We start from the raw sequence: 24486 nt of genomic DNA, 5'->3' as shown, positions 1-24486 counted from the left end.
ATATTAAACTGGCACTATTGCTTTCTTATTCCTGCACTATATAAATTGCTCAAATTTAACAGTTCTGTATAGTTGCACATTTTGATAATCTTACTCTTTATATCCCTACTGCCTTTAATGTAAGAACTTTAAAGTGATAGCCATAGTAAAATCAAGTTATTTTTCTTTACTTCGGTAATGCAAAAAAAAAATTTCATTCTTACTTGAAATTGAGATAACCTGAATATTTTATCAATATTTGTGCAATGATCATTCAAATACAATTTTGCAATGATTTCTGGGTCCAGGAATGCTATACAAGCAGGAATTTCAGTGATGGACAGTTTACTATAACTGATGTCACAGCATTGGTGATGGTTCCCTGTTCATTGTGAAAATGGCATTTAGGCATTGCTGACAAAGATTAGTTCAGAAATAAATTGGGCAAATTCTGTATTTGAAGCTAACTGACTCCAACGCTTTACAGCGGTTGTTTATTGAATAGACCTTCATAGTACTGACTGTTTACTAGCACATCTAGACGCTCTCTGAGGGAATTTTCTCAAATCTGGAGCAAACTGGATTTGTAGCAGCTGTGCATGGCAACCAGTCATCTTCAATCTTTCATTTTCATAGCTTAACTGAGCAAACTGAAAATAAAAGCGAATTGGTTGCCTTGCACAGCTGCTAAAGGTTCTGTTTTGTTTCGCTTTTGATAAATTCCCCTCAATGTGATTGAGGGATTGGACCACAGTAAAGGACACATTTTTAAAATTTTCAGTTATTTGAGTACAAAGCCAGATTTTCAGATTTAGAGGCCAGAATTCAGAGAAGTTGAATTGTGAGCAATATGTGTAGATAAATATAGTCATCTAAAGTTTTTCTCTTTAAAGCCCAGCTCCAGACACAAATGTGCTTTTGGATAGACTTCAGAAGAATAAATACTTCTAACAAGGTTTGATTTCTGTCCATAACCCTGTTGGGCAGGTTTCACCTTGCTTGTCTTACTGACCACCTTTGCTGCAGGACCATAAATAAGTTGGTCTTTAGACACAAGGACAGGAAGACAGAGAAGCAATATTAACCTGACAGGTTTTTTTGTCTCCAATGAAAAGATTTCCTATCCATTCCTGACCTGCAGTGAATGAAAATCTATCCAATGGGGTCACAGGACACTGTAAATCTTGACAAGGTTCTACCCTAACAAACTCCTAAACTTTTTCGGCTAAATTTGGGCTTTAAAGTGGTTCTACAAGCTCAAGATTTTTTTATCTTCATGCATTCTATGCATGAAGGTAAAAAAAAAAAAAAAAACATTCTGCATGTTGCAGCCCCCCTTACCTGAGCCTGAGTCCCATCCCCATCCAGCGATGTCCATGAAAGACTGTGTTCTCCAGGGACTCACTCCTCATTGGCTGAGGCAGCAGCATTAGCCATTGCTCCCATTGCTGTCAATCACAGCCAGTGAGCCAATCAGGAGAGGGAGGGTAGGGGTCAAGCAATGGCTCTGTGTGAATGGACACACACAGCTGTGGCCTGAGTGCCCCATATAAAGCTGCTTGCTGTAGGGGCACCAGACCAGAGGAAGGGGCCAGGAGCACTAGCAAGGACCTGAGAAGAGGAGCATTCGAGCTGTTCTGTGCAAAACCATTACACAGAGCAGGTAAGTATGAAATGTTTTTGTTTTTTGTTTTTTTTAAACAAGACTTTAGTATCACATTCATTTGTTTTAAGTTTGAACACAGTTGTTGCTAATTGATCTTGGCTAACAGCAGGGTTTGCCTTCACACAAATTAGGCTGTTGTGGCCAGGTAAGTTCCACAATGGCTTGATAGGCCATCATATCATATACAAGTAAGCTGTTCTGTTTGATGTGCACCCTGTTCCAAATTATTATGCAAATTATATTTTTCTCATTTACCTAAATAATTGATGTAAATAACAGTCATCATAATTCTCATGTTATCATTAGGAGGTTTGTTCAATAAAATTTGAATTGTACTCTTAATAGTTGATAATAGTATTTTCTTTAAACATAAAAAACTTACAATGCACAGTTCCAAATTATTATGCACAGTAAGTTTCAAAACACTTTATAGGTTGTAAAGAACTGAAAATTGTCATTTGTTGTGTTTGCAGCATATTTACTGAAATCAAAAGCTATTTCAATCAAACTTTTAACAACATTTTAACTTTATAAACATTTTAACAGGTCTCGTTACATTTTAACATAGGACCCCTTATTTGATAGCAGCTTCAGAAGTCTTGCATCCATTGAACTTGTGAGTTTTTGGACAGTTTCTGCTTGAATTTGTTTGCAAGATGTCAGAATAGCCTCCCAGAGCTGCTGTTTTTGGATGTAAACTGCCTCCCACCCTCAGATCTTTTGCTTGAGGATGCTCCAAAGCTTCTCAATAGGATTGAGGTCAGAGGAGGATGGAGGCCACACCATGACTTTCTCTCCTTTTATCCCCATAGCAGCCATTGATGCAGAGGTATTATTTGCAGCATGAGATGGTGCATTGTCATGCATGAAGATGATTTTATTACGGAAAGCTTAGTTCTTCCTTCTGTACCAGGGAAGAAAGTGGTCAGTCATAAACTCCACATACTTTACAGAGGTCATCTTTACACCTTTGGGGACCCTAAAGGGGCCCACCAGCTCTGTTCCCATGATTCCGGCCCAAAACATGACTCCACCACCGCCTTGCTGACGTTGCAGCCTTGTTGGAACAGGGTGGCCGTCCACCAACCATCCACTACTCCATACATCTGGACCATCCAGGGTTGCACGGCACTCATCAGTGAACAAGACTGTTTGAAAATTAGGCTTCATGTATTTTTCTGCCCAATGCAGCCGTTTCTGCTGGTGAGCATTGGTTAGTGGTGGCCGAATAGAAGGTTTATGCACAGTTGCAAGACTCTGGAGGACTCTACACCTTGATGTCCGTGGGACTCCAGAGGCACCCGCAGCTTCAAATATCTGTTTGCTGCTATGTAATGGGATTTTAGCAGCTGCTCTCTTGATCCAATGCATGGATCTGGCAGAAATCTTCCTCAATGTGCCTTTATCTGCACTAACCCATCTGTGCTCTGAATCCGCCACAAATCTCTTAATAGTGCGATGATCACGCTTAAGTTTTCATGAAATATCTAATGTTTTCATACCTCGTTCAAGGCATTGAACTATTTATTTCACTCTTTTCGGCAGCAGAGAGATCCTTTTTCTTCCCCATATTGCTTGAAAATGGTGCTCTGCTTAATAATGTGGAACACCCTCCTTTAGTAGTTTTTCCTTAAATTGGGCTCACCGGCCAATCTAATTATCACAGGTGTCCGAGATTGTTTTCAGTGATCAAAAGAGCCCTGAGACACAATGCCATCCATGAGTTAAACTGAAAAACAAAATATTTCATCTTTGTGACACTTAAATAGAATATGCATAATAATTTGGAACAGGGTATAAAGTAACCTTTGTGTTTTGATGTCTTTAGTGTTTAACTCTACATGTAGAAATACAGTATGTTTGACTTTTTCTTTAATTTAGCTGGAGCCCTTTCTTTATCCCTATAACATGACAATACCTTGTCATTTAATGTTAAATAGACTTGCATAATTCTTGAAGTTCACAAAAGTCTTTGATTTTCCAAAAAGCTAATAGGACTCTAAAATTGAAATGTCTTTCTGGTATGCAAGCAGATCCACAATTTATTGGGAGATTTTAAGCCTCTTGCACACTGCACTTATATTTGCTTTTACAGGTGTTTGGCATTTTTCTTTTTTTTTCTTTTTTTTTTTTTTTTTAGTAAAAGCACCTTTGTTAGCCTATGTGTTCACCCTGACATAGGCGTTTATGAGTGTATTAGAAGAGGAGCATTCACAGGCTGAAAAAAAAAAAACTTCAACAAATTCAGGAGAGGAGCTTTTGAGCAGAAAAACAAGAAATAAAGTTAGATACCCCTAAAACACTAGGTTCCCCTAGCATTTGGGCATTAATGCATTCCAAAAGCCACAATGTAGTATTCTGGTCAACTGAATCCATTAATGCTGAAATGTTTGACGCGCTTAAATGCGTGCACACATTTTTTTAAGCTGCCTTTCTCATACCAAGAGTAAAAGGCGTTCAGAGGAGAAAATCAAACGCCCTATGTGCATGAGGCCTAATATGGCTCACATTTCGTTGCTGACCCCTAGACAGTGCTTTTTCAGCTTTTTGACCATTTCTGTCTCCATTTACTTTAAAACTGGGAAGGCCATGTTCGATCATCTGTAAGACATCAGTTTACTTCTCTTAAAAGAGACTACCTGAAGTGTTTGGTTTTTTTTCCCTTCTTTCATCCGAGTGTGCTAGATGTGCTTAATCTGGACTGCCTAAATGCCATTTTTCAGTGTGCTACAAATTAACTAATAAAGATACCAGTGGAGTAACTCCTTACATATGTGTGACAATTTCCTCAGTTTTTTTGGTAGATTCTCCAGTCCAGGTAAAGAATTTTGATGCAGAATTCTTTCCTTCCCAAATAACGTTTGCAGTAGTATTGTTCTAAGTAATTCCCTTTGAGATGCTGCTCACCCTTTCTCTGCAGTGCTTTTCTGACCTGCTGTTCTGCTTTGGTGAGTGACTTGGCATGGATCTTGGGTAAATAGGTGTTGGCTTTCCATATATTTTAGTTCTGATTTGCTTTTATTTTAGGTTGGTGGACAAACACATTTTCACTACGAAATTGTAATTATTTTATTTTTTAATTCCTTAAAGACTGGCAAGAAGGCAATCAAGGCCGTGCTGTGGGTTTCAGCTGATGGACTCAGAGTTGTGGACGAGAAGACAAAGGTTGTACACTTATATTTTCTTGGCAGCTTCCCCCTTTTTTATGTATACCTTGTTCATAAAGCAAAACAAAGTGAGTTAAAGAGCAGCATCACTTCTCCTGTGCCCCCCCCCCCATGTTAATTTGGTTTTTAATTTTAATCCTACATTTTATCCTAAATTTACATGCTCCCCTGACCAATGAATCTAGTGCTGCCCCGCTGTGATCGCCATTGGCTGTCAAACAAGTCCCGGGTGTCGTCTCCGACATCATCAAGAGCCAAGTGTCTCTACAGGTTTCAGGCAGCCAGTCAGCCCCTGATGACATGTGGCCGGACAGCTGTCCTCCAAACAGAGTGAATGGAAGCCCGTGCCTCCTGGGATATGTGATGTGATGATGTCCAGGAGGCTTCAGGTGCCTGGGCTGAGCCTAGGTGACAATGTGGGGGGGGGAGGTGCAAGTTGGATCGAGAAAAAGATAAATAAAATTTTGCTATTTTACCACGTGGAGGGGAAAGGAATACAATGGGGGATTTTTTTTATGGGGGGGGGGGATTCAATTGCTTTTGCTTTGAAGGGAGAAATGTTCTGGGCTTTTCCAAGGCTTTACTACCTGGCTAGACATTGACCTTGAGGATGAGAGTTTTTGGGGGTTAAAGGGATACAGTGGGGGAATGTTTTCTTTTTTTAGGAGGTGGATATTCAATTGCTTGTTTTTGAAGGGTAGCTTTTCTACCTGGTGAGTCACTGCCCTGGAGGATGAGCGTTTTTAGACTTTTACAAAAAAATTATAGACTTTAAATGCATTCTTTTTCTAGGCAAGTGTTTGCCAGTTAGTGAAGTAAAAATCAAGATGGCAACCTCAGAGCTGGCACCTTTCAAAGAGTTGACAATGTGAGTTAACCATAATGTAACTCTTTGCCGTTCTGGCCACTTTTAGGCCAGGTCAGATTCACTTTTTGTACTCCTAAGGGCACATGCACACAATGTTTTTAATGCTGCTTTTAAGGGTGTCTGGCATTGTGGGGTTTTTTTTCCCCCTACCTCTAAATTCCCCTCCATTTTAGCCTATGTGCCCATGCACACAAAAGTGGTTAGAGGCAGAAACTGAAAACTGCCAGTGCATCCAGGAGCAGCTGTGTCGTGGCAGAAAAAATGATTGCATGTAAACACGCATTAATGCTAGGCACATCAAGCACTTGAACGTTGATTCATTTCAATGGCTGGAATTCTGGCCAATGAAGTGGATTAATGCCCAAGTGCTTGATGTTTCTACACACATTTACACGTGTTAGGAGTGGGTTGTTTTTTTTTTTGGGTGGGTTCATGCAAAAATGTGACTGCCAAGAGGAAAGAGATTAGCCAACGCCCTGTATGCATGGGGCCTAAGTATTAACTCCAGTGTTTACCAGAGAAAGCAGTTATTCCCTCTGCTGGGCATGTTCATGAGCCTAGAAGGAACACGGTCACTGCAGGTACAGTATCTGGTGCCTATAATGACTGACACTCATGGAGATGAAGCTAAACACACGTACTTAGAGCAATGTCCATAACAAGAATAAAATTGTGCTTTATACTGTTCCAAAGAAAAAAAAAAACATATATGGTATATACAGTGACAGTTTTATAGTTTCAATAAAAGCTGACAAAGGGTATTGACAGAATTTTGCTTTTTGTGTCATTTCCTGTTTGCTCCCACCCCAATGGACTGTGTTTTAGTTAGTAACCTGCTGTTTTGCTTCCTCACACAGGATCTTTTAGTAGACCAAACAATAGAAAAAGTGTCATTCTGTGCTCCGGACAGGAATTTTGACAGAGCATTCTCTTATATCTGTCGTGATGGGACAACAAGAAGATGGATATGCCACTGTTTTATGGCTGTTAAGGACACGGTCAGTATTGAGAAGACTTTTATACTATATTATTATTATTATTATAGTATTATACTATAATTATACATATATAAAATATATATGTAATGTTGTGAAATAATTAACATTTTGTAGGCATAAAAAGGGAAGAAACGGGGCAGTTCCTTTTGTGCTTAGCTTTGCAAGTGTTTGATATCCTCTATGACAAAAAACTACTTTCTGAGATGTCACTAACTTGCCAGTCATTTGTGGACATAGTCTTTCTCTGTAGTTTGACAAAATTGGCCTCTTGATTATCCTCCTGTTAATTTTAATCAGTAATTCATGTTCGATAATGGGCATGTTGATCTCGGCTTTACAGTGGGTAAAATAAGTATTGAACACGTCATCATTTTTCTAGGTAAATATATGTCTAAAGGCGTTATTTGACATGAAATTACACCACATGTCGGTAACAACCCATGCAATACATACAAAGAAACCAAAACAAATCAGTTCACAAATTAAGTTATGTGTAATAAAATGTAATGACATAGGGAAAATGTATTGAACACATGAAGAAAGGGAGGTGCAAAAAGGCATAGAAAGCCAAGACACCAGCTGAAATCTATCAGTAATTAGAAAGCAATCCTGCCCCTTGTCAGTTCAAATTAACATGAGCGCATTCAGTCTCACCTGATGGCCTTTAAAAAGGTGTCTCATTACCAAGGTGTCACACAAGAAACATCTCATGATGCTCTCTCAAGACCTTTGCAACCTTATTGTTGCAAAATATACTGATGGCATTGGTTGCAGAAGGATTTCTAAACTTCTGAATGTTCAAGTGAAGTTAGGGCAATAATCCGGAAGTGAAAAGAACAACATTTCACCATAAACCAACCACGACCAGTTGCTCCTCCTAAGATTTCTGTCAGAAATCTATGAACTCTGATGTTTAGTTCTTTCCATAGATTTTCTATTGGATTCAAGTCAGGTGATTGGCTGGGCCATTCTAGCAGCTTTATTTTCTTTCTTTGAAACCAGCTGAGAGTTTCCTTGGCTTTGTGTTTGGGATCATTGTCTTGCTGAAATGCCCACCCTCATTTCGTCTAAATCATTCTTGTAGATGAAAGCATATTTTTACCAAGAATGTCTTGGTACATTTTTCCATTCATCCTTCCTTCAATGATATGAAGTTTGCCAGTACCGCCCCACACCATGATGTTCCCACCTCCAAACTTCACTGTTGGTATGGTGTTTTAGGGGTGATGTGCAGTGCCATTTGACCTCCAAACATGGTATGTATTATGGCATCCAAATAATTCTATTTTGGTCTGACCAGACTTTATTCTCCCAGTATTTCACAGGCTTGTCTGTGTTGTGCAGCAAACTTTAAATAAGCTTCAGCATGCTTTTTCTTCAGCAATGGAGTCTTGTGTGGTGAGTGTGCATACAGGCCCTGGCGGTTGAGAGCATTACTTATTTTCTTTGAAACAATTGTACCTGCTAATTCCAGGTCTTATTGAAGCTTTCGATAAGTGATCCTTGGCTCTTGGACAACTCTTCTGATCATTCTTTTCCTCTGTCAGAAATCTTACGAGGAGCAACTGGTCGTGGACGGTTTTGGTGAAATGATGTTCTTTTCACTTCCGGATTATGGCCCTAACTTCACTGGAACATTCAGAAGTTTAGAAATCCTTTTGTAACCAATGCCATCAGCATAGTTTGCAGCAATAAGGTTGCAAAGGTCTTGAGAGAGCTCTTTGCTTTTACCTATCATGAGATGTTTCTTGTGTGACACCTTAGTAATGAGACGCCTTTTTATAGGCCATCAGGTGAGACTGAATCAGCTCATGTTAATTTGCACTAACAAGGGACAGGATTGTTTTCTAATTACTGATAGATTTCAGCTGGTGTCTTGGCTTTCTATGCCTTTTTGTACCTCCCTTTCTTCATGTGTTAAATACTTTTTTCCCAATACCTTTTCTTTCCATTTTATTACACATAACTTAATTTCTTAACTTGTGTGTTTTTGTTTCTTTGTATGTATTGCATGGGTTGTTACCGACATGTGAAAATTTCATTTAAATAACGCCTTTAGACATATATTTTACCTAGAAAAATGGTGACATGTTCAATACTACTTTTACCCACTGTATATACAGTACTGACTGAAATTCGTAAATGAGCTAGAGCAAAAATATTAGTATTTTGCTAACTTAAAGTAGAAGGCTGTATTTTCCAAGCACAGGCAATAACTGTTTGGGTTATTATTTTTTAACATAAAGAGAAGTCTCTTAAAATTTGTTCAGAATATATTTTTACATGTACTGACATGACACCCTTTTTTAATGTGAGATTTGTTATGATTTTGAGTGTCCCTTCCAATCTGTTTTTTTTTTTTTTTTATGAATTTAGGGGGAGAGGTTAAGCCATGCTGTTGGATGCGCCTTTGCTGCATGTCTGGAGAGAAAACAAAAACGTGAAAAAGAATGTGGTGTGACTGCTACGTTTGATGCCAGCAGAACCACCTTTACCCGGGAAGGCTCATTTAGAGTTACCACTGCCACAGAACAGGCGGAGAGAGAAGAGATCATGAAACAAATTCAGGATTCTAAAAAAGGTACCTCTCTTTGTATTTTGTTTCCTCATTTCTATTGAGTTCTACTCTTCTAATGTTTTTAATAAATGCAGCTATTAGTTTTTACTAACTGGGCATTCTTCAATTCTGAAGGCGTTTTTGTTGCTTATCCAAACTCTGAGCGTCGGGAACATATCACAGCATATATATCCACATAGGCCACCTTAGTGTGTCAAAGAAAATATTAAATGTGCAAGAAAACTAAGGCAAATGCTCTTGGTCAATGAACTTCTAGGCTTACACATTCATAATTAAAACACCAATGTGGACGACTTAAAGCAGTAGTAAACCGCAAGAAAGATTTAAAAAAATCTCCCAGCAAGTTAAAAGCATAAAATCTGAAAACAAAGCCCCTGAGCGGAGCTCTGTCACAGCTCCTGAGGTTTCCATCTTCACCCAGTCTTCTTTCCAGGTTCGCAAGCCGCGGCCATTTGATTAGCTGAGATGTCTTTTCGGCTGTGGCATGGCTCTCTCAATGGACAGAAGAAGAAACGCAGTGCCTCTGAGTGTAGACTGTATCACCGCTTTAATAGTTAAAAAGTAAATTAGCAACTCACATATGTAAAATGACAAGCGGGCTCATAAGGAACGGATGTTCAGACCGCCTCATTGCCAGGTGGTAAACCGCAGTGTGGCTGTGTGCAGGCAAGACAGTGGGGAGTGCTGAAGAGGGAGAAGAGCACCAGTTGGTGTTGCTGCAATGGCCCACTATGAAGTCCGGAGCGTTGGCGTCTGACGTCATAAAGTGCAATGCGTTTCTGAGCATGCGCAGGGTCCGATGTAGACCGGCATCTGCTTGATGGAGCGCACCGGTCTACATCGAACCCTGCATGTGCTCAGAACAAGACTCTCTCAATGGACAGCGCACCATGAGGTCACCGATGCTTTTACAGTAAATATCTCTTAAATGGTGCATGTTTTAGTAGATTTTCACAGTACCTAGAGGTAAGCTTTATTAACGGCTTAAAGATCGCCCTATAGCAGATATACTGCTACAGAGCTGCCCCTGTGCGTAAAATCACGTGTATATAAACAGCATTTTGCATCTCCGGGTAGGGGGCGCACATGAGCCCTATCCACGCCGCCATTCGCGGCCGCGGGTGTCAGTCACTGGGTCCTGGCTTGTTATTACCCACCAGCACCCCGTGAATACCAGCAATCACCGACAGGGAGGAGGGCTGCTTTATTTACGAACAGTCGTCCTTCCTGTCAGTTTGGGCACACTGCTCTGGATGGCTGAGCACAGGCGGTGTAGTCTAATGGTGGGCATTCCACACACTTTTCCTGGCAGAGATTTCTTCATTCAGCCCATAGCATATATACCCAACAAGGATCAGCGACGTACTGGTACATCACTGGACTTTGGTTATACCAGGATGATGCCTACAGCTGCAGACATCATCCTGGTATAATTTTTTTCAGTCGGTGTTTGGCTTTCATGCACAAGCAATCTTAGTGTCTAATTAGCTGCAGGATTGCTTTTACAAGCAGCAGGAGACTATGCCACCCTCCCCCGCTGCCTTCCACGGCCTTCCACTGGTGCATTCTCAGGTTCCCCCGATGGCACGTGAATAAAAATCAAAATAACTTTTTAAAAAAAAAATCACCCTTACCCCCCCGCACGTGCTTAAGCGTTGACCGTGTGCCGGTATGTAAACAGCGGTTGCACCATGCATGTGAGGTATCGTCGCGAACGTCCAATCCAGGGCTGTAACTCTAGCACTAGACCTCCTCTGTAAATCTAAAATGGTAGCTTGTAAAGGCTTTTAAAGCGTTGCCTATGGATATTAAAAATGTGTGCAGTTGACGCCATTGAACGGGGCATGCGCAGTTTTATAGAATGTCATGTTTTGTATCTATTTACTTGGCAAAAGCACAATATATTGGCCAATTATTTGGTAAGATATAAAAGATGATGGTACTATGTGACATAATGTGACAAAATTGCAGCACCCACCATTTTATTGACTAGGATGTCTTTAAAAAAAATATATGTTTGGGGGTTCAAAGTAATTTTCTAGCAAAAAATACTGATTATTTTGATGTGAACAAAAAGTGTCAGAAAAGGCTTGGTCTTCAGGTGGTTAGAAGAGTGAATGTTGTGTGGCATAAACTTCTAATGCTGGGCATAAAATGCCCCCACTCGCCAAAATGACCCCTTTTTTGGAAAGACACCCAAAACTATTTGCTGAGAGGCATGTTGAGTCAATAGAAGAATTTGATTTTTTTTACCACAAGTTTTTGGAAAATGACAAAAAATTATGTTTTTTACACAATTGTCACGATTTATTGCTCACACATGCCATGGGTATATGTGGAATTACGCCCCAAAATACATTCTGCTAATCAAGATGGCAAGTGGTTATCGGCTTACCTGTAGGTAAAAGATACAAAATTGGGTTTACTTTCACTTTAAAATGACTGTCTAAGACAAATATTTGCTTATTGTTCTTGCGTTGATTATATAATATGCCTAAGGCCCCATTCACACCTGAATGTTTTCTAGCTCAAAGCTTCACACCTAATAGTATTACTTAACCGCTTCCCCTCCTCCCAATTGCAGAAATACTGATACAGGGTGGCAAGGGTGCGCAAAATCACGTATATCTATGTAATTTAGCATTTCCGGGTAGGGGGCGCGCACCACCTACCTGTGCTGCCATTCGCCTCGGCTGTCAATCACTGGGTCCAGGCCGGTGATCACCGAATATCTCCAACAGGTGAGAGACCTGTGTTTAAACAACACAGATCTCTCCCCTGTCAGCTCCTGTGCACTGCTTTGTATGGCTCTGCATAGCATAGCAGAGCCATACAAAGCCGTGTGCTTACAGTGAAACAGACACAGCCCACGTAGTAAAACAGCACACAATTTGATCTCCCCACATGTTTACCCCTTCCTGCCCAGTGCCATTAGTACAGTGCCAGTGTTTTTTTATTAACACTGATCACTGTATTAGTGTCACTGGGGATGTCTGACACCAGATCAGTTCCCCCCACAGTATCAGAATGCCCGCTGCAGTCCAGCCATAAGTTGCTGATCACCGCCATTACTAGTAAAAAAAAAAAAAAAAATTCCAGTATCTATACCGCCATTTGTAACTTTCACGTAAACCAATTCATTTACATGTATTTTGATTTTTTTTTAGCAAAGACATGTAGCAGAATATATTTTGGCCTAAATTTTTGATGAAATTTGATTGATTTTTTTTTTTTATTATTTTTTTTTATTGGACATGTTTAATGGCAAAAAATATATATATTTTTTTTTCTCCCAAAATTGTTGCTATTTTTTTGCTTTTAGTGCAAAAAATAAAAACTGCACAGGCGATCAGATACCACTGAAAGAAAGCTCTATTTGTGGGGGAAAAAAAATGTTAAATTTCATTTGGGTGCAGCTTTGCATGACCGCGTAATTGTTAAAGTAACGCAGCACCGTATCGCAAAAAATGGCCTGGTTAGGAAGGGGGGTAAATCCTCTGGAGGGCAAGTGGTTAACCACCTCAATACCTCTGTATGTACATAGAGGTGAAACTCAAAAAAGTAGAACATCGTGTAAAAGTTAATTTATTTCAGTAATGCAACTTAAAAGGTGAAACTAATATATGAGATAGACTCATTAAATGCAAAGTAAGATCGTTCAAGCCATGATTTGTCATAATTGTGCATTTGGGGTTTTCATGAGCTGTAAGCCATAATCATCACAATCTCAGAAAATTAGAATATTGTGAAAAGGTGCAATATTCTAGGCTCAGTGTCCCACTCTAATCAGCTAATTAAGCCATAACACCTGCAAAGGGTTCCTGAGCCTTTAAATGGTCTCTCAGTCTGGTTCAGTAGGAATCACAATCATGGGAGACTGCTGACTTGACAGTTGTGCAGAAAATCATCATTGACACCCTCCATAAGGAGGGAAAGCCTCAAAAGGTAATTGCAAAAGAAGTTGGATGTTCACAAAGTGCACAAGCAGCATGGATGACCGCAGTCTGGATTGTCAGGAAAAGGCCTTTCAAAAGTGTTGGACTTTCACAAGGAGTGGACTGAGGCTGGAGTCAGTGCATCAAGAGCCACTACACACAGACGGATCCTGGACATGGATTTCAAATGTCGTATTCCTCTTGTCAAGCCGCTCCTGAACAACAAACAACGTCAGAAGCGTCTTACCTGGGCTAAAGAAAAACAGACCTTGTCTGTTGCTCAGTGGTCCAAAGTCCTCTTTTCTGATGAGAGCAACTTTTGCATCTCATTTGGAAACCAAGGACCCAGAGTATGGAGGAAGAATGGAGAGGCACACACTGCAAGATGCTTGAAGTCCAGTGTGAAGTTTCCACAGTCTGTGTTGATTTGGGGAGCCATGTCATCTGCTGGTGTTGGTCCACTGTGCTTCATTGAGTCCAGGGTCAACCTAGCGTCTACCAGGAGATTTTGGAGCACTTCATGCTTCCTTCTGCAGACTAGCTTTATGGGGATACTGACTTCATTTTCCAGCAGGACTTGGCACCTGCCCACACTGCCAAAAGCACCAAAACCTCGTTCAATGACCGTGGGATTACTGTGCTTGATTGGCCAGCAAACTCGCCTGACCTGAACCCCATAGAGTATCTATGGGGCATTGCCAAGAGAAAGATGAGAGACATTAGACCGAACAATGCTGAAGAGCTGAAGGCTGCTATTGAAGCATCCTGGTCTTCCATAACACCTCAGCAGTGCCACAGGCTGATAGCTTCCATGCCACGCCGCATTGAGGCAGTAATTGCTTCAAAAGGGACCCAAACCAAGTACTGAGTACATATGCATGCTTATACTTTTCAGAGGTCCGATAGTGTTCTATGTACAATCCTTGTTTTATTGATTGCATGTAATATTCTAATTTTCCGAGATTGTGGATTTGGGGTTTTCATGAGCCATAAGCCATAATCATCACAGTTATGACAAATCACAGCTTGAACTATCTTGCTTTGCATGTAATGAGTCTATCTCATATATTATTTTCACCTTTTAAGTTGCTTTTTCATATTGTGTTGCGCTCCTAATAATAGGTATCTCTTCTATATTCCTTATTCCTTAATACACCCAAAAATTGACAATGTGTAATCGAATGATCTGATACATAAAAATATATAAAAATGTAAAATAAATTAGTATACAGTGATGTAAAAAAACTAAATATAATAAACACTTGTGTAGAGAATACCTAAATGTGAATATGATTCTCTTAAAAAATACATGATATGATGGTTTGTACGTGATAATAAAAATAAATAAACCAATATTGCACCATAATTTGTGAAAAAACGTGAAATATATATAAATAAAATATATACTATATATATATACTGCAAATAAATAAATAAAAAATAAAAAATATATATTAATAATGTCCTTTAAATTCAGTGACTCTGTGCTTGATTTAATCTTGAATTGGTGACTTTTTGTGAATCCGTGACTCTCTGTGAATCCTCTAATTAGTGCAGATGTATGCTCACCTCCTTATCTGCCTGCAATTAGGCTATATGCGCTTGTGGTTCACCTCCTATGGAACCTGCTTGGATGAAATTCCTCCTTAATAGACTGTGAAATATGGATATCCTTTATCATTAATTAGCCCATTCGGGATTGATCACTCCTTACGAAATTCAAATCCCCTTATGATCTCTCCATGCGTTTCTCCATATGTGGGGACAAATTACCAAACATAGTGTTTTATCCTTTTAAAAAATTCCTGCTTTATTACTTCCAGAAGATACACTCACATTTGTTGTACAAAGTATGAGGCAATTTGTATATAACGAGTAGTCCGCCGACCGTTGAGTCATGCACCCGCCGTCTGTCAAACAATCCGGCTTTCTCCGAGTGACGTTACAGCCCCACCCCTACGCGTTACGCCACTGGTCACGTGGCTTCATCAGGGGGTTGTGATAGGTTAGTCACTCTTCCATTGCCGGCTTATATAGCACGGCCACGCCATATTGTTGTATATCTGCAGGGAGCAGCCATGTTTTTGGGGGCACTTTCATTGCTTTAATATTATTGCCAATTGATACATATGTTACTCTTACTGCTATGTCTGACTCGGAGAAATACATTGTGATGTGACTCTGCGGCTTGCCAGAATACAAAACGATCTTTTTGACATATAATAATCATAACATTTGCTTAATAATAAAACAATCTAATACCTAAAAAATGCATGTCATCGTATATATATAGATGTTTGTGTGTATGCACCTACATCCATATAAATGAAAAATATTCATTAAATATTAAAATGTGTATATCAATAAAAATATACACAGAGGGGAATGTGTGTATATATATATATATATATATATATATATATATATATATATATATATTAATATATAATATATATATATAATGAAATAAAGAAAAAAATGAAATAAAGAAAAAAATATAATAAAAAATATTTTTTACAAAAAATGTTTTATATACAAACAATACTAATATGAATGTAAAATCTTCTTTACAGCATATCTGGAATCTAACTAGCCAACAAACTATAAAAAATTAAAAAAAATATATATAAAAATTATATATATATAAAAGAATAATGAAATGAGATAAATGTACGGATACTCCCACATAGATTTTGAACACCTATCACACCTTAATGAATGGGCACGGAGTCTACCTATATCCATACATCAAAATGTGTAGTTAGAAATCTAAAAATATGGTATGTGAATCCTCCACTGTCTTATATACTGCCTATATTGAAGTACCCCTATAAATACTCAATCCATCAAACATAATATTATATATTTGTGTGGCAAATGAGAGACGAGCCGACCCCACTGATACTAATAGTCCCCCCACATTCACCACACAAACACACAAACATTCCTAGGTCAAGGCAAAAAGCCATGTATAAATAATATCAAATACAACATGCTAAAATCTAAACATCACTAATAAAGCATGATAAATCGAATTCCTTATTTAACCCCCCTGGTGCTAAGCTACCCAACTCATAGATCCAAAATGACTCTTTTTTTACTAATTTCTCGCACTAAGTTATCTCCCCTCCAATGTGGGTTATGTTTAGTAATACCCCAAAATTCTACTTTCTCTGCGTCCTGGTTATGATATTTTTTGAAATGTACTGATAAATGATGATATTTGTAGCCTATACTGATATTGTGTATATGTTCTTTCACACGTTCTTTGAGACTTCTCTTTGTGCGTCCTATATATAAATAATTACATGGGCATTTTAGGGCGTACACTACACCCCTACTATCACATGTAATAAATTGGTCGATCTCATATTGTTTCCCATTTTTGGGGTTGGTAAATGATTGTCTACATCTTGGATTCACATGCGTTCTTCTACAACTATAGCATCGACCGCATCTATAAAACCCTGTCCCATTGAAAAAGCTTAAAGTACTAGTAGATTTCCGGGGAGGTTCTAACACATTTTTCACTACTCGATCTCGAATATTAGATGCCCTTTTGTAAATAAACCTAGGTTTATCTTTAATAATGGGCTTAAGGGTCTTATCTAATTTCAGTATGTTCCAATGCTTAGATATAATTTTCTGTATATCCCTGTGTTGTTTGTTATAAGGTAATATTATCGATATTTCTTGTTCGTCTACTTTACGTTGTATCTTCTTTTCTAATAGTGTTGTTCTATCTATAACTTCTATTCTCTTACTTTCTTCTAATATAGTTTCTCTCTTATACCCTTTATCCACAAACCTTTGGGCCAATATTTTGCTCTGCTCTCTGTAGTCTTCTATATTGGTGCAATTGCGTCGCAATCTAAGGAACTGTCCCCTAGGGACATTCTTAATCCATGGTCTGTGGTGACAACTGTTGACAGGAATGTATGAATTGCGATCTGTTTTCTTAAAATAGTTTGTTGTTATTATACCATCACCTGTATTTATTAGTTTGAGGTCTAGAAAATGTATCTCTTTCTCATTGATATTCCAACTTAATGTGATAGTTTTAGTGTTCCGATTCAAATTCTGGTAATAATTAGTCAATGATGTATCAGTGGGGTCGGCTCGTCTCTCATTTGCCACACAAATATATAATATTATGTTTGATGGATTGGGTATTTATAGGGGTACTTCAATATAGGCAGTATATAAGACAGTGGAGGATTCACATACCATATTTTTAGATTTCTAACTACACATTTTGATGTATGGATATAGGTAGACTCCGTGCCCATTCATTAAGGTGTGATAGGTGTTCAAAATCTATGTGGGAGTATCCGTACATTTATCTCATTTCATTATTCTTTTATATATATAATTTTTATATATATATATTTTTTTTAATTTTTTATAGTTTGTTGGCTAGTTAGATTCCAGATATGCTGTAAAGGAGATTTTACATTCATATTAGTATTGTTTGTATATAAAACATTTTTTGTAAAAAATATTTTTTATTATTTTTTTTATATTTATTATATTTTTTTCTTTATTTCATTTTTTTCTTTATTTCATTTTATATATATATACATTCCCCTCTGTGTATTTTTATTGATATACACATTTTAATATTTAATGAATATTTTTCATTTATATGGATGTAGGTGCATACACACAAACATCTATATATATATACGATGACATGCATTTTTTAGGTATTAGATTGTTTTATTATTAAGCAAATGTTATGATTATTATATGTCAAAAAGATCGTTTTGTATTCTGGCAAGCCGCAGAGTCATGTCACAATGTATTTCTCCGAGTCAGACATAGCAGTAAGAGTAACATATGTATCAATTGGCAATAATATTAAAGCAATGAAAGTGCCCCCAAAAACATGGCTGCTCCCTGCAGATATACAACAATATGGCGTGGCCGTGCTATGTAAGCCGGCAATGGAAGAGTGACTAACCTATCACAACCCCCTGATGAAGCCACGTGACCAGTGGCGTAACGCGTAGGGGTGGGGCTGTAACGTCACTCGGAGAAAGCCGGATTGTTTGACAGACGGCGGGTGCATGACTCAACGGTCGGCGGACTACTCGTTATATACAAATTGCCTCATACTTTGTACAACAAATGTGAGTGTATCTTCTGGAAGTAATAAAGCAGGAATTTTTTAAAAGGATAAAACACTGTTTGGTAATTTGTCCCCACATATGGAGAAACGCATGGAGAGGAGATCATAAGGGGATTTGAATTTCGTAAGGAGTGATCAATCCCGAATGGGCTAATTAATGATAAAGGATATCCATATTTCACAGTCTATTAAGGAGGAATTTCATCCAAGCAGGTTCCATAGGAGGTGAACCACAAGCGCATATAGCCTAATTGCAGGCAGATAAGGAGGTGAGCATACATCTGCACTAATTAGAGGATTCACAGAGAGTCACGGATTCACAAAAAGTCACCATTTCTAGATTAAATCAAGCACAGAGTCACTGAATTTAAAGGACGTTATTAATATATATTTTTTATTTATTTATTTGCAGTATATATATATATATATATATATATATATATATATATATAGTATATATTTTATTTATATATATTTCACGTTTTTTCACAAATTATGGTGCAATATTGGTTTATTTATTTTTATTATCACGTACAAACCATCATATCATGTATTTTTTAAGAGAATCATATTCACATTTAGGTATTCTCTACACAAGTGTTTATTATATTTAGTTTTTTTACATCACTGTATACTAATGTTTTTTTACATTTTTATATATTTTTATGTATCAGATCATTCGATTACACATTGTCAATTTTTGGGTGTATTAAGGAATAAGGAATATAGAAGAGATACCTATTAGGAGCGCAACACAATATGAAAAATTAACTTTATGGACACAGTGGTAGTTGTGTGTTGAGTGTTTGCGATCCAATTATACTTGGGACATATTGTGTCCATTTTTGGCGTTCTTGGGGGGCTGTTATTTGGTGGATACAACTTGGCTCGCAAGTCATACAGATACCTTTTAAGTTGCATTACTGAAATAAATGAACTTTTGCACGATATTCTAATTTTTCGAGTTTCACCTGTATGTCGTGGTATTGAGATGTCGGGATCATGGTTGCAGCTACAGCCATGACCCCAGTACCGTTTTTTTTTTTTTTTTTTTGGTTTTTTGTTTTTTTTTTTAAAGGAGGTGATTTCCTTTAATGTAAAAATAATCCTAGCAGCTATACAGCTGTTGCATTTTTTTTACAGACAGCGGATGGGGGTCCTGCTGCATTTTACTGGGCTCTCCTGAGCAATTGGGGAGCCCGGTAAGGATGCGACCAGAGGCATTGGCTTCCTTGAGCACACTAAGATGATGATGATCCTTTCACTTTGTGATGTCACAAACCAGAAGTGATGAGGATTTTGTCACTTCCAGTTTCAGGTTGTTTACAAACTGTTGATTGCTTGTGATCGGTTTGATCTGCTGCTTTGGAGGCCAGAGCCATAGACCCCAAATCTGTCCATAAAGAGGACTTGTCACACACAGCCTATGCTATCAAATGGGGGGGTTCACCCCTTTTTGAGAGCAACAAAAGTGATTTTAAAAAGTGTAAAAATAAAAAAAGAGGTACAAATTTTAAAACCTTTTTAAAGCGTCCCCGTGCTCGTGTGCAAAGGAGAACACACAAGTTGGTCCCACACACATATGTGAATGGCGATCGCACTACACATGTGAGTGAGGTATCACAGCAAGAGTAATAATTCTAGCGCCAGACCTCCTGTGTAACTCTAAACTCTGGTAACCTGTAAAGCAAATATCTTAATATAAGGTCTACGCTGTGATAAAGAAGGTTGCTAGCAGAAAGGTTGATATACAAAAACTCTATGGAACCACAGAAATAATCACCTGCAGCACCAGGTAACCTGTATGAATAATTTAATATAACATGGTTTGTTCCATAGGCATATGCTATTTTAAAGCATGACCTGTTTCATATCTATTTACTCGGCGTAACATCTTTTCTATTTTACAAAAAAATTGGGTATTCTATTGTGCTTCTGTTCGTTAAAGTGTATTTTTTCCAGAAAACTTACATTTGAAAAACCTCTGTGCAAATACCATGTGATGTGAAAAAATATGTATGCTTTTATTCTGCTTTACTGTGTTGGTGAAGGTGCAAGGTACTACTAGGCAACTCTAGCCAACATCTTCTGAGATCCAGCCTCCTGATGACCTCAGCTGTGTAATGCAGTGATCGCTAAGGCATTAGTGGATGTGACATCCTTCTGAAGACCCCCTAGTACAGTGCATTGTGAAAGTATTCCCCCCCCCCATTTGTGTGTTATCCTACTTTTTCACCAATTAAATCTGAAATTAAAATGGATTTTTGAGGCTTTGTACCATGTGATGTACACAACATGGCAACGACTTTAAAGTAAAATATTATCTTAATCGTACAGTACAGGACACACGCTGGATAGTAATAGACCCTGAGTTTTAGGCTGGTACTTTCAGGTTATTGGAAACAAGCTTTCCTGGACATGCTGCTCAAGTGCACCTCACTCAGGTGTTAAATTATGAGAATTTTGGAGCTTCAGTCTACTAAATGTTCACCTATGACTGGGACCTAAGGCCTTTGTCGGTAATATATGTAATTTATAAATTGTATTAGTAGCCTTTTTACTACATAGAAATAATATAATAATCTCTACAAGAATAAAATTGCAGAGATGGCAAATGGAGGAAAAAAAATTAAACTCAAAGATTTGATCTCAATTAATGTTTGAAATGTTTGTGTACATTTTAGGTGTGGACGCAGAATCAAAAATGGTGGCATCAGTTGCTGCTTCTGCTACTACAACTACCACTACTACCACTGCTGCTGTGACCTTAGCCCCTGCTGCAGTGCTACAAGCTTCACCAACATCTGAAGTTAATGCATACCAGGATAGCAAAGATCTTAATAACCCCCATGCAATTCCACGCAGACATGCCCCTGTTGAACAATTAGCCAGACAGGGCTCATTCAGGGGATTCCCTGCCCTCAGCCAGAAAATGTCCCCATTCAAACGTCAGCTTTCTCTGCGAATCAATGAATTACCATCAACTGTGCAGAGGAAGACAGACTTCCAAATCACCAACCCAGGTAAGGCAGTTCTAAATCTTTCTCCATTTCATCTATGTATCAGACAATACTTATTCATGTAAGAATAAAAGGCCATTTGGATTGTTTTGGAAACGATTACTCAAGGTTTTTGATTTTTAGCTTTTGGCTCTCAACTACATTTTAAAGGAGTTAATACATTTTCATATCTAATTTTATATATGCTTTTCTAACAGTGGCACTAAACAAACGAGTTTACAGGATTACCAAAAAGCAAAGTTCACATTAGAAATATCTAGTAAATGTTAATAAATCCTTACTGGAATGTCAATGTTTTCTGAAGTGTTCTTTCATTCTGCCTACTAAGGCATGTGCATTATATGCTACATCTAAGGCATGCCTGTGGCAATAACTGTCACAGTTGTCATTGTGCTTATGTCCACTCTCAACCAAGCATTCAAGCCCTCTAATGCAGCAAAAATATGAAGTTGGTGATCTTTATGTTTTTGTTTTTTTTTGTTTTTTACAAAAACTACTAGAACGGTTCTTCCCTTGCATGGTGTTATGCAACCACACCAATTATAATTTACTGTTCAAAACCACCTTTTTTTTTTTTTTTTTTTTTTTAATTCAGCTGCGAGATTCATTCATAACCGCTTTGTTGACATGATCATATGATTGCAAGTATCGTGAGCTGTAATCCCACACAGTGATCGGGGGGGGGGGTTTGAGCAGGCACAATAATGTAGATCTATGTCATTGTGCTTACTTTGGCTTGTCAGCAAGTGGTTAATGGTGTATTGGTACATAGGGGAGCTGTAATTTAGGAAGAAAAAAACGTATTCTTAAAATAGACCTTTACCAAGGTACAGTGCCTTGAAAAAAACATTCATACCCCTAGAAATTTTGTCAAGTTACAACCAAAAACGTAAATGTAATTTTTTGGGATTTTATGTGATAGACCAACACAAAGTGGAACATAATTGTAAAGTGAAAGGCAAAGGATATATGGTTTTCAAAATTTTTTACAAATATCTGAAAAGTATGGCGTGCATTTGTATTCAGCCCCCTTTACTCTGATACCCCTAACTAAAGGCTAGTGGAACCAATTACCTTCAGAAGTCACCTAGTTAGTAAATAGAGTCCACCTGTGTGTAATTTAATCTCAGTATAAATACAGCAGTTCTGTGAGGTTTATTAGAGAACATTACTGAACAAACAGCATCATAAAGGCCAAGGAACACACCAGGCAGGTCAGGGATAAAGTTGTTGAGAAGTTTAGAGCAGGGTTAGGTTAAAAAATAATATCCCAAACTTTGAACATCTCACGAGCACTGTTCAATCCATCATCCAAAAATGGAAAGAGTATGACACAACTGCAAATCTACCAAGACATAACCGTTCACCTAAACTGACAGACCGGGCAAGGAGAGCATTAATCAGAGAAGCAGCCAAGAGGTCCGTGGTAACTCTGGAGGAGCTTCAGAGATCCACAGCTCTCAGGTGGGAGAATCTGTCCACAGGACAACTATTAGTCGTGTATGCCAAAAATCTGGCCTTTATGAAAGAGTGGCAAGAAGAAAGCCATAAGAAATCCAGTTTGCTGTTTGCGAGAAGCCATGTGGGGGACATGGCAAACGTGGAAGAAGATGCTCTGATCAGATGAAACCAAAATTGAACTTTTTCACCTAAAAGCAAAACGCTCTGTGTGGCGGAAAACAAACACAGCACATCACCTTGAGCACACCATCTCCACTGTGAAACCTGGTGGTGTCAGCATCATGTTGTGGGGGATGCTTTTCTTCAGCAGGGGTAGGGAAGTTGGTCAGAGTTGATGAGAAGATGGATGGAGCCAAATATAGGGCAATCTTAGAAGAAGACCTGTCAAAGTCTGCAAAAGACTTGGACTGGAACAGAGGTTCACTTTCCAGCAGGACAATGACCCTAAGCATACAGACAGAGCTATAGTGGAATTGTTTAGATCAAAGCCTATTCACATGAATTGCCCAAAGTCCAGACCTAAATCCAATTGAGAATCTGTGGCAAGACTTGAAAAATGCTGTTCAGACGCTCTCCATCCAATCTGACAGAGCTTGAGCTATTTTGCAAAGAAAAATGGGCAAAAATTTCAGTCTCTAGATGTGTAAAGCTGGGACATCCTCAAAAAGACTTGCAGCTGTAATTGTAGTGAAAGGTGGTTCTACAGATATTGACTCGGGGGCTGAAAACAAATGCATGCCACACTTTTCAGATATTTTTTTGTAAAAAAAATTTAAAAACCATTTATCATTTTCTTTCCTCTTCACAATTATGTGCCACTTTGTGTTGGTCTATCACATAAAATCCCAATAAAATACATTTACGTTTTTGGTTGTAACATGACAAAATGTTTTTCAAGGCACTGTAAATACAGGAAACATTACAGACCTTTAAAAATATCCGTACAGGCTATTGAGCCAAATGCAGACAAACATGCAAAACGGCCCTGTATTAAATGCTATTATTTTAAAACAAGGCATTTATGTGACTAAAAAAATGTATCATTGGTTTAAAAACCTGAATCTAAAAGTCAAATGTTACTTTGGGCCTCATTCATAACAGCATGGATATCACTTGCGCTCTGTTATGCACTGCTGTGCTTCATACAGCTCTGCCCATTAATAAAAATGAACTGAAAAAAAAAAGCCTTATGGAGTTTTCTGCTCATTGGAGCAGAGAAAGCTCAATGGTTGGAGAAAAGCCAGTTACATTATTTTTGAGGTCACAGAGCTGTCAGAGCTTGCGCTGGTTACAACTGAAAAACACATGATCTGATACATAGGGCTCAACGACAAGAAATCTGAGAATTCCTCCTTGTAGTGGGACTGTGTCCGCACTGCAGGTGTTAACTGCTCATTTAGGTTTAGGGAAAAGTAAAAGCACTTAACTTCTCGGGCAGAGTTCCCCCCCTGCTCTGGCAGTGGACTGCCCCTGGGCATCAGTATGTCCTATGGGCCCTGCAATAGTCTTGATCACATCAGGACCTTAGACCACAGGAATATGGCAAAGAAGATGCTGCGGGGAGCAGTCTAGCAGCACAGAGGATTGGATAAGTAAAGCATCTTTTCTATCCCCCCTACACCTCAACAAGCAGTTAACCCTGTGAAGGTGCAGCCCCACTGCAAGGAAGAATTTCAAATTTCC

At 38.4% G+C, this 24486-nt stretch overlaps 1 protein-coding gene across 3 annotated transcripts in view; it reads left to right on the top strand.

Moving 5' to 3' along the window:
• The window catches only part of NUMB (NUMB endocytic adaptor protein), a 162386-nt gene that overhangs the window by 118577 nt on the left and 19323 nt on the right, over nucleotides 1-24486 (top strand). For all 3 annotated transcript variants that reach the window (XM_089686876.1, XM_089686877.1, XM_089686875.1), the window contains 4 exons: nucleotides 4736-4810; nucleotides 6538-6678; nucleotides 9055-9259; nucleotides 21007-21345. In XM_089686876.1, the coding sequence (XP_089543002.1) occupies nucleotides 4736-4810; nucleotides 6538-6678; nucleotides 9055-9259; nucleotides 21007-21345 (760 nt within the window). The remainder of the gene's footprint in view (nucleotides 1-4735; nucleotides 4811-6537; nucleotides 6679-9054; nucleotides 9260-21006; nucleotides 21346-24486) is intronic.

This window comes from Staurois parvus, unplaced genomic scaffold, assembly GCF_062004578.1.
Source record: "Staurois parvus isolate SC_StPar_1 unplaced genomic scaffold, SC_StPar_1.0 ptg000414l, whole genome shotgun sequence".
NCBI classification, from domain to species: Eukaryota; Metazoa; Chordata; class Amphibia; order Anura; family Ranidae; genus Staurois; species Staurois parvus.
The sequence above is the reverse complement of the archived record's forward strand: the minus strand, read 5'-3'. Positions and strand labels throughout refer to the sequence as shown.